The sequence below is a fragment of the Phoca vitulina genome, unplaced genomic scaffold (assembly GCF_004348235.1).
Source record: "Phoca vitulina isolate PV1807 unplaced genomic scaffold, GSC_HSeal_1.0 scaffold61, whole genome shotgun sequence".
NCBI lineage: Eukaryota > Metazoa > Chordata > Mammalia > Carnivora > Phocidae > Phoca > Phoca vitulina.
In genome coordinates this window covers 3,997,675-4,008,185 of record NW_022589764.1, presented here as the reverse complement: position 1 = coordinate 4,008,185, position 10,511 = coordinate 3,997,675, and the positions used below count along the sequence as shown (strand labels likewise).

General features: G+C 44.1%; 1 protein-coding gene across 5 annotated transcripts in view; it reads left to right on the top strand.

Annotated features, from left to right (window-relative positions):
• The window catches only part of FAM169B (family with sequence similarity 169 member B), a 92,447-nt gene that overhangs the window by 69,996 nt on the left and 11,940 nt on the right, over positions 1–10,511 (top strand). For all 5 annotated transcript variants that reach the window (XR_004297770.1, XM_032391324.1, XM_032391325.1 and 2 more), the window contains one exon: positions 8,963–9,145. Coding sequence is in view for 4 of the 5 variants with exons in the window: in XM_032391324.1 (XP_032247215.1) it covers positions 8,963–9,145 (183 nt within the window). In the remaining variant the exon portion in view is untranslated. The remainder of the gene's footprint in view (positions 1–8,962; positions 9,146–10,511) is intronic.

Below are 10,511 nucleotides of genomic sequence, written 5' to 3'. Positions count from 1 at the left end.
AATTGCCCCGCCCTTGCCGGTCCGGGCTAAGTAATCTGCTCGGGTTTGCTCTCCGGAGCTTTTGTTCCCTGCAAGCTTTCCGTACAGCTTTGGAGGCGGAGAGTGAAAATGGCGGCCTCCCAGTCTCCACCCCGGCGGAGCCGAGAACTCGGGGTCCCGCTCCTCAGCGAGCCCCCAGAGAAAAGCAGTCAGTCACTCCCGTCTCCCCGGTCTCCGGCCACACTCCGCGCTCACCCGGCCTGTGACCGCGCCTTTCTATCTGGCACCCGACCCCGGGTGGAGTCTCCAAACCCAGCAGATCCCCGCGGTGCGCTCCCGCACCTCTCCTCCCGGGGGAAGAAGGTGAGTCTCCCCGGATCTGCCGCTTGTTGGGTCCCTGCTGGAGGAGCAGTGGCCCGACTGTGCCGCGGATCACGGTTTATAGCAGCCCCGAGCTGAGAGCCCGCGCCTGGGCTCCGTCTCTGCAGCCGGCTTCCCTGCTCCGATACCTGGGAGCTCTGCCGCACTCAGGCACCCCCGGTCTTTCTGTGACCCCGAGGGTCCTGAGACCACACTGTCCCGCGAGGGTTCCACCCCCCACTTCGCTACCAGAGTGACGTCCCTCAGCGGAGCAGACTTCTAAAAGTTCCGATTTTGTGCTCCGCGGCTCTATCACTTGCCAGAAGCGGCTGACGGAGGCCCCTCCCCCGCCGTCTATCCTCCCGAATATCGCCTCGGATTCACTTCTCCGCACGTCCTACCTTCCGGAAAGTGGTCGCTTTTCTGTTCAGAGAGTTGTTGCTATTCTTTTCTTCGATCTCCTGTTGAGTTTGTAGGTGTTCAGAATGGTTTGATCCCCATCCAGCTGAATTCCTGAGAGGAGACGAAATCCAGGTCTCCTACTCCTCCGCCATCTTGCTCCTCCTATTATTATTATTTTTTAAAGATTTTATTTATTTATTTGACAGAGAGAGAGACAGCGAGAGAGGGAACACAAGCAAGGGGAGTGGCAGAGGGAGAGGGCGAAGCAGGCTTCCTGCTGAGCAGGGAGCCTGATGTGGGGCTCCATCCCAGGACCCTGGGATCATGACCTGAGCCGAAGGCAGACGCTTAACGACTGAGCCACCCAGGCGCCCCTCCTTCCCTTTATTTTCTTTGGGTCTCTCTTCTGTTCTTTTTCAGTCTTTTAAATTCTGATGCTTGGCTTGTTAATTTTCAGTTTTTCTTGTTTTTTTCCTATCAGCATTTATGGTAAAAATGATCTCATCCTGCTGCCCATTTAGCCAGTTCACCCTGGTGTAGCCTCATGGGTTGAACATTCTGACTGGTTTGTGCTTTACCATAGTTTTGTTTGTTTTTTGTTTTATCCCCACCATTGACTATGAATTGTAGTCTCCATGGATCTGTTCCTGTGACCTTTCTTTCCATGATCAATTATCCTCAGGTAAAAGACCTTTCTGGATATTTAAATTTGCCTGAGAGACAGCATCTTTGTTCCGATTTTGAACAGTGCCCGTCTGGAATATGCTTTAATCTCCTAAGTGTTGTTAGGTACAGAAAACCTGTGTAATCACTGAAAGTAATTTTAGACACGAAGCAGCCAGAAAGAAGAAGAAAGGGCACCAAGAGGCCAGGAGGTCTTGGTTCCTTTTTTTTTTAAGATTTTATTTATTTATTTGAAAGAGAGAGCATGAGAGAGAGAGAGCACAAGCAGAGGGGAGGGGAAGAGGGAGAAGCAGAGTCCCTGCTGAGTGGGGAGCCCGATGCTGGCCTCGATCCCAGGACCCTGGGATCATGATCTGAGCCTAAGGCAGATGCTTAACCGACTGAGCCACCCAGGCACCCGAGGTCTTGGTTCTTGGCTCAGTTCTGCCACCAGCTACTTTGGTGCCGTGGGCTGGTCTGAGTTTGCTCGGGATCAACAGGCTCTCTATGAGCTGATGAGAGGCAGTTGGGCAGGTGTTACTGATAGAAGGGAGCCAAGCCCTTTGTTGTCTGTGTGTTTTGTTTTGTTTGTTTGTTTTTACTTTTCTTGACCCTGTCACCTGCCATGTCTGTAAAATGGGTAGAATGAATGAGATCATTGCTGGGGTTCTTCCCAACCATCCCATGCTATATGATATGATTTCCTTAGGCTTGATGTGCTGCTGATGAGAGTCTATTGGCATGCAGCCAGCTCATTGCCTCTGCCCCTGTTCATAATCACGTAATATTCTTATTACAGCTAATTAGTATCCTTATTAAAACAAAAAAAAGCCAATTCTTTGGGTTTTGGGAATTGATTTTAAAGATTATATATATATATATATATATATATATATATATATATATATATATATTTTTTTTTTTTTTTTTTTTTTTTTTTTGAGAGAGATAGAGAGCAGGAGTGGGGGGGGGAGGGACAGAGGGAGAGGGAGAAGCAGACTCCCCGCTGAGCAGGGAGCCCTATTGATCCCAGGATCCTGGGATCATGACCTGAGCTGAAGGCAAACGCTTACCCTGTTGAGCCACCCAGGCGCCCCAGGAATTGATTTTAGAAGATAAATTTTATTTGACCAACCTGATGGTATGGTTAGCTGTTAGAAAGGGCTGGTGGGATGCTTTTGTTTCTTCTGCTTCTCTCCCTCCCCCAGCTTTTTATTTTGAAATAATTTTAGATTTACAGAAGAGTTGCAAAGATAGTTCACAGTTCCTGTTATACCCTTCACCTACCTCCCCCTGCTGGTAATACATGACCATGGTATGGGGATCAAACCTAAGAAATTAACATTGTTAATTTTTAGCAATGTCCTTTATCTCTTATAGGGTTTGATCCAGGATACCACTTTGCATGTAGTTTTCAGATCGTCCTAGTTCCCTGGTCCAATCTGTGACCATTTCTTTGTTCTCCTTGTCTTTCATGACCTGGACACTTTTGAAGAGTACTGGTCAGGAGATTTGTGAAATGTCTCTTAATTTAGGTCTGTCTGATATTTTCACATGATTAGAGTGGGATATGGGTTTGGGGGAAAGTGAAGTGTCCTTGTAATCACATGCTTCCATCACACGTAAAGGTACATGATCCCAACATTACTATTAGCGATGGTCACCCTGATCACTCAAGGGGGTGTCTGATAGGTTTCTCTACTGTAAAGTTACTATTTTTTCTCTTTTACACTTGATTGTATCTTTTTCATTATAATTTCAATGTAATAATTTTGTTATTATTTATTTAAAGATTTTATTTATTTATTTGAGAAAGAGAGAACATGTGAGCAGAGAGGGGCAAAGGGGGAGGGAGAGGGAGAAAGAATCTGAAGCAGACTCCACACTGAGTGGGGAGCCAGATGTGGGGCTTAATCTCACGACTGTGAGATCATGACCTGAGCTGAAACCAAGAGTCAGATGCTTAACCCACTGAACCACCCAGGCGCCCCAATACAATAATTTTAATACAATTCGTTGAATCTTTTAAAAATCAATTTTGTTGAGGTATAATTTTACACTCCATAAAATTTGCCGATGGTAAGGGATTTCTAAAAAATTTAGAGTTTTGGATATTTCCATCACCCCAAAAAGTTGCCTGTTTGCTGCCAATCTCTGTTTCCACCCCAGCTCTAGGCAACCCCCAGTCTGCTCTCTGTCTCTATCAATTTGCCTTTCCGGGGTATTTCATCTAAATGGAATGATACAATATGTGGTGTTTTGTGTCTGGCTTATTTTACTTAATGTTTTTGAGGTTCATCCAAATTGTAGCAAATATTAGCTTCCTAGGAATAGAATTGGTGGGTCATCTGATAAGCACATGTTTAACTTTAAGAAACTGTCAAATTATTTGACAAAGTAGCTTTACCATTACACATTCCCATCAGCGTTATGGGATGGTTTCAATTTCTCCACATCTTGTCAACATTTATTACTGCTTGTCATCTTGACTATAGCCATTTTTTAGTGGGTCAAAAGTAGCATTGCATTGTGGTTTTAATTTTCATTTTCCTAGTGGCTAATGATGTTGAGTGTCTTTTCACTGATTATTAACCGTTTGTATGTCTTCTCTGAAAAAGTGTTCAGATCATCTGTCCATTTTTAATTGGTTGTTTTCTTTTTATTGTATTGTTAGAGTTCTTTATATAGTCTGCATATGTCCTTTATCAGAAATGTGATTCGTAAATATTTTCTGCAGTCTAACTTTGAAGTACGAAAGTTAACTTTAATGAAGTCAGATTTGTCAATTGATTGTGCTTCTGGTATTGAATTTAAGAACTCTCTGACTAACCCAAGGTTGTGAAGATTTTCCTCTATGTTTTCTTCTGAAAGCTTTATAGTTTTAACTTCTATTTATGCCTAGATCCATCTTGAATTAATTTTTTATATATGATATGAGGTGAGCGTTCAACTTAATTTTTAAAAACACTTAGTACAGTTTTTTTTTTTTTAAAGATTTTATTTATTTATTTGACAGAGAGAGAACAGGAGAGCATGAGGCAGGGGGAGCGGCAGAGGGAGAGGGAGAAGCAGGCTCCCCGCTGAGCAGGGAGCCTGATGTGGGGCTCCATCCCAGGACCCTGAGATCATGACCCGAGCTGAAGGCAGTCACTTAACCAACTGAGCCACCCAGGTGCCCCATAAAAACACCTAGTGCATTAAAAAATTAATAGGCTTTGTTTTTTAGAGTAGTTTTAGGTTTATACAAAAGTGGAGGACAAAGTACAGAGAGTTCTTCTACATCCCCCCACCGTCCTCCACACATACACACTTTCCTGTATTATTAACATATTACATTAGTGTGGTACATTTGTTGCTATTCATAAACCAATATTGATACACCTATTAGTTAGGACTGCCATAACAAAATACCACAGACTGGGTGGCTCAAACAACAGAAAGTAATTTTCTCACAGGTCTTGAGCCTGGAAGTCCAAGATCAAGGTGTTGGCAGGTTTGGTAGAATTCTTCCCAGGTCTCTCTCCTTAGCTTGTAGATAGCTGCTTCTCATTGTGTCCTTGCACGGTCTTTCCTGTGTGTGTGCACATCTCTCTGTGTGTCCAAATTTCCTCTTCTCATAAAGACACCCATCAGATTGGATGAGAGCTCACTCGAAAGACTTCCCTTTAACTTCATCACCACTTAAAGTGCCTGTCTCCAAATATAGTCACATTCAGAGGTACTGGGGGTTGGGCTTCAATGTAAGAATTTGGGGAGACACAATTCAGTTTACATGAGGGTTTATTCTTTGTGTTGTATATTCTGTGGGTTTTGACAAATGTATAATGACATATAGCTATCCTTGTAGCATCATACAGAATAGGTTCACTGCCCTAAGAATCCCTGGGCTCCACCCATTCATCCCTCCCTCCCCATGACCCCTTGACAACCACTGATCTTTTCACTGCCTTCATAGTTTTGTCTTTTCCAGGATGTCATATCATTGGTGTAATTGTAGACTTTTCAGGTTGACTTTTTTCACTAAGTAATATGCCTTAACGTTTCTCTATTGCTTTTTGTGGCTTGATAGCTTATTTCTTTTTGGCACTGAATAATATTCTGTTATCTGGATGTACCATAGTTTATTTATCCATTCACATATTGAAGGATATCTTGGTTGCTTCCTGGTTTTGGCAATTATGAATATAGGTGCCATGAACATTTGTGTGGACATAAGTTCTCAACTCCTTTTGATAAGTATTAAAGAGCACAACTGATGAATTATATGATATGAGTATGTTTACTTTTGTAAAAACCACCAAGCTGTCATCCAGAGTTGCTGTATCATTTTGCATTTCCCCCAACAATGAATGAGAGTTCCTATTGCTCCACATCCTCACCAGCATTTGGTGTTGACAGTTCTGGAATTTGGTCACTCTATTAGGTGTGCAGTGATATCTTGTTGGTTTAATTGGCATTTATCTGATGACATGATGTGGAGCATCTTTTGATATGCTCATCTGTTGTACGTATACATCTTTGATGAGGTCTCTATTAAAATCTCTGGTCTACTTTTTAATCAAGTTGTTTGTTTTCTTACAATTGATTTTTTAAAGTTCTTTGTATATTTCAGATAACAGTCCTTTATCAGACAAATGTGTCTTTTGCAAATATTTTTTCCCAGTTCATGCCTTGTCTTTTCATTCTTTTGACATGGTCTTTCACAGAGCCGCAAATTTTAATTTTAATGAAATTCAGCTTGTCAGTTTTTTCTTTCATGGATCATGCCTTTGTTGTTGTATGTAAAAAATTTATCGCTAAACCCAAGGTCATCTGGATATTCTCTTGTGTTCTTTTCTTTTCTTTTTTTTTAAGATTTTATTTATTTATTTGACAGAGAGAGACACAGCGAGAGAGTGAACACAAGCAGGGAGAGTGGGAGAAGGAGAAGCAGGCTTCCCGTGGAGCAGGGAGCCTGATGCGGGGCTCGATCCCAGGACCCTGGGATCATGACCTGAGCCGAAGGCAGACACGCTGAACGACTGGGTCACCCAGGCGCCCCTCTCTTGTGTTATTTTCTAGGAGTTTTGTAGTTTTGCGTTTTATATGTATGTCTGTGATTCATTTTAAGGCAAATTTTTTGAAGGGTTTAAGGTCTGTGTCTAGATTATTATTATTATTTTTTCATGTGGATATCCAGTTGTCCAGTATCACTTACTGCAACTGTCCTTTCTCCATTGACTTTACTTTGCTCCTTTGTCAAAGATCAGTTGACTATATTTGTGTGGGTCTAATTCTGGGCTTTCTGTTCTGTTCCAGCTTCTTCCCTTAAAAAAAAATTTTTTTTTTTTTTGATTTATCAATATCCAGTCATCCCACCACCATTTGTTGAAAAGACTGTCTTTTCCTCATTTGAAAAGGGCACCTTTGTTGAAGTTCAAAGTGTAAGAGTTTGTTTCTGGACTCATTTCTGTTCCACTGATGTATGTGCCTATCCTTGCACCAGTATCCCACTGGCTTGCCTGCCTTGATTTTATAAGAAACCTTGAAATTGGGTAGTGTAAAACTTCCAACTTTACTCTTCTTTTTCAGAACTGGGTTGCTTATTGTAGAGACTTTGCATTTCATGGCAATATTAGTATCAGCTTGTCAGTGTCCACAAAAATGCCTGCCAGTGGGGCGCCTGGGTGGCTCAGTTGATTGTGTCTGACCCTTGATTTCAGCTCAGGTCATGATCTCAGGGTCATGAGATCGAGCCCCGTGTTGGGCTCTGTGCTGGGTGTGGAGCCTGCTTAAGATTCCCTCTCTTCCTCTCCCTCTGTCCCTTTCCCTCCCTCCCCACCCCCTGCCCTCCTTCTCACTCTCTCTTAAAAAAAGAAAATGCCTGCTAAGATTTTGATAGGCATTGAACTTACAGACCAGTTTGGGAAGAATTGCCATCTTAACAGTATTGAGTCATCCAATCCATGAACATGGAATGTCTCCATTTATTTAGATTTTCTTTAATTTCCCTTGACAATGTTTGCTAGTTTTTCAGTATTCAAGATTTGAGCTTCTTTTGTTTAAATATATTCCTAAATACCGACTCTTTTTTAACACTATCATGAATGGAATTGTATTTTTATTTAACATTAAACCTTTTCAGCTTTGGAAGACTTTATCATTTGGGGAATGTTGTTCTCATTGTCTGTAGAAGTTGGAAGTTATAGAATTCCAATCCAAGTTTGTACTATCATTTCAAGAACACTGAAGGTGAAATTCAAATACTCTACAATTACCATCTCAAGTGAATTAGGTGGTATTGATCACTGGCCACAGATTATTTATTTATTTCATTCATTTTCCCACAAAACCAACCATTCAGCTCACCATCCTTTTGATTGACAGTTTCCATGGGTTTTAGCCCATCCAGTAGGTGACTCTGCTTTTTGGGGGTGGCTCGATGTTTGCTGGGACCACAAGGGTGCCCAGGCCATGTTTCTTTCATGGTGACAGGCTAGTCCAGATTTGTTCTTGGGGTGAGTGGCAGGGATATGAGAGAGAACAGATGGGCACTGGACCCTATGTGGCCAGACCCCATCTCTTGATGGCAGGTGCTTCAGAACCACATGTAAAGGGATGTGGATACAGGAGGGGTAATAACTGTGGCCATTTTTGCAGTTATTATGGTAGCATGTGTCTCTGCAACTCAGTCTGGCCGATTAGAATTGGAGTCAGTTTTTTGTTTGGGAGATTACCCACCTTCTGAATCTTGGTGGGGATGAATACCTCTTTTTCCAATAGGAGCTGAATATGCTACATACTTCTTCTCCTGGACTCTAATGCATCTAGGGCACAGGCACCGGTGCAGTTTGGAAGTGAGAAAGATGATGTAGTAGGCTCCATGTAGCACCGATTTTCTGGTTAGAATGACGACAGAGGCAACTGGCTGCGACACTAAGCTCCCATTGCAGAAACAGCAACTGTGCTGGTATTGGTGCTGGTTGCAGTGAAGTTCAGTTCAGGGTAGAAAAGTGGGAAGGGTGCCAACTGTCACCTCTCCTGCTCTGCTATAGCAAGGTCATTGATATTGTAGGGGAAACAGGACTTAGTCTATTTGGGGTAAATGTACTTTGCCTTAATAGGACATGATGACCCCTTGTTAGAGTTACCAAAACAAGTCCATGCCCTAGAGATGTATTGGGTGGATCTCCCAGCCCGTACAGCCTGGGTTCATGGAGAACTTCGATGTCGCCCAGATGCTTCTCATTGGCTTCAAGTGTCTCTGTGAACTGTGCGCAGTGAGGGCAGCATCTCAGGGTCTTGGGTGCATGAATGGTCCATTCACCTGGGTTTGCCTTTCTTTTCAGTGCGGTAGTCTGGTGGCTGTCCTCCCAGTGATCAATCACATGTGGGCTGACCCGCCAGCTGGGGAGAATTGGTGGTTTGGGAGGATCTGCTGTCTTGTCAGGTTGTTTAGTCAGTGATGTGAGCCCTTCTTCCAGGTGGTACCAATGACCCGGCTGTGTGGGCGTTCCGCAGGGCTCTGGCGGCTTGGTGCAAGTCTGGGGCTAGTGCATGTCACTTCCTTTCCCTGCAGGCAGCCTGTGTGGTGATGGCACAGGTGTGTGCTACCTGCTGCCTGTCTTCGACACCGTGTTTGTCAGGAGGACGTACCGTCGCCAAGGCCTGGGCATGGCCATGCTGCAGGACTTCTGTGAGACATTCCGAGAGGACGAGGCTCTGGGCATCAGTTGGCCAATTTCTCCTGCCATGTACCAAGGTAAGCCCACCTTGTATCAGGAGGAAGAGTTGGGGTAATGGTGATGGATAACACATGTGCGTTCTAGGTGACTGTGGGGAGGGAGGTTCCTTGGCACTCTCGGCGTGTGGGTCTTCTTTTCCTCCTGAGAAATCTCCCATTGCTTCCGCACAGATGAGGCTTTATGCTGTATCACAGGCGGCGAGCCCTTCCCGGCCTGAGAAATAATTGGATTTAGAGCTAATAAAAAAGAAGTCACAGGGGCGCCTAGGTGGCTCAATCGTTAAGCGTCTGCCTTTGGCTCGGGTCATGATCCCAGGGTCCTGGGATCGAGCCCCGCATTGTGCTCCCTGCTCAGCCGGAAGCTTGCTTCTCCCTCTCCCACTCCCCCTGCTTGTGTTCCCTCTCTAGCTGTCTCTCTTTCTGTGACAATTAAATAAATAAAATCTTAAAAAAAAAAAAAAAAGAAGTCACACAACCTCAGAGAGAAGTAGAATCCAGAGAAGTGTGTCCGTGCTGCCAATTGCTGCTGGGCGGCTCAGAGGGCCTTTGCTCCTTCACTTGAAGCTTAGAGCCCATGACTTCGTCCTTTCCACTAGAGGCTGCAAGCGATCCTTAGGAGCTTCAGCTGGGAGGGCAGCTGGAGTGCAAAGGCAAGCTCTGACGGCACTGAGCCCCCAAGCACCTCTGTAGCTCCTACTGCAGAAGACAGTCCCCTCTTCCATTCTTGACCCACTGAGTCCCTGTATTGGTCAGAGTTCTCCAGAGAACAGAACCAATAGGATGTAGATATATAGAGAGAAGAGATTTAATATGAGGAACTGACTCACATGGTGTGGAGACTGAGACTCTCAGGATCTGCAGTTGTTAGCAAGCTGGAGACTCAGGAGAGCGGATGGTGTCCTAACAGTCCAAATGCCCACAGGCACCAGACCCAAGAAAAGCCAACAAAAAGTTTTTGGTTCAAATCCAAAGGCAGTAAAAGATTGATGTCCCAGCTCAACAGCAGGAGGAGTTCCCTCTTACTTGTGGGAGGGTCAGCATTTTTGTTCCATAATCAGGCCTTCAACTGATTGGATGAGGCCCACCCACATGCGGGAAGGCAATCTGCTTTACACAGTCTACTGATTCAAATGCTGATCTCATCCAAAACACCTTCACAGACACACCCAGAATAATGTTAGACCAAATATCTGGGTACCCTTGGCTCAGTCAGGTTGGCACTTAAAGTGAACTGTCACAGTCCCTTTCCATATTCTGGAAGAGAAATCTTTATATATATTTGTCAGAGGAAATGAAAAAAGCTCTGATATTAAACATCACATTCCAAGTCAGTAAGGAGGGCAGATTCTGGTGGGTATTTCCCCAGGGTCCCTTTGCGCCCCCC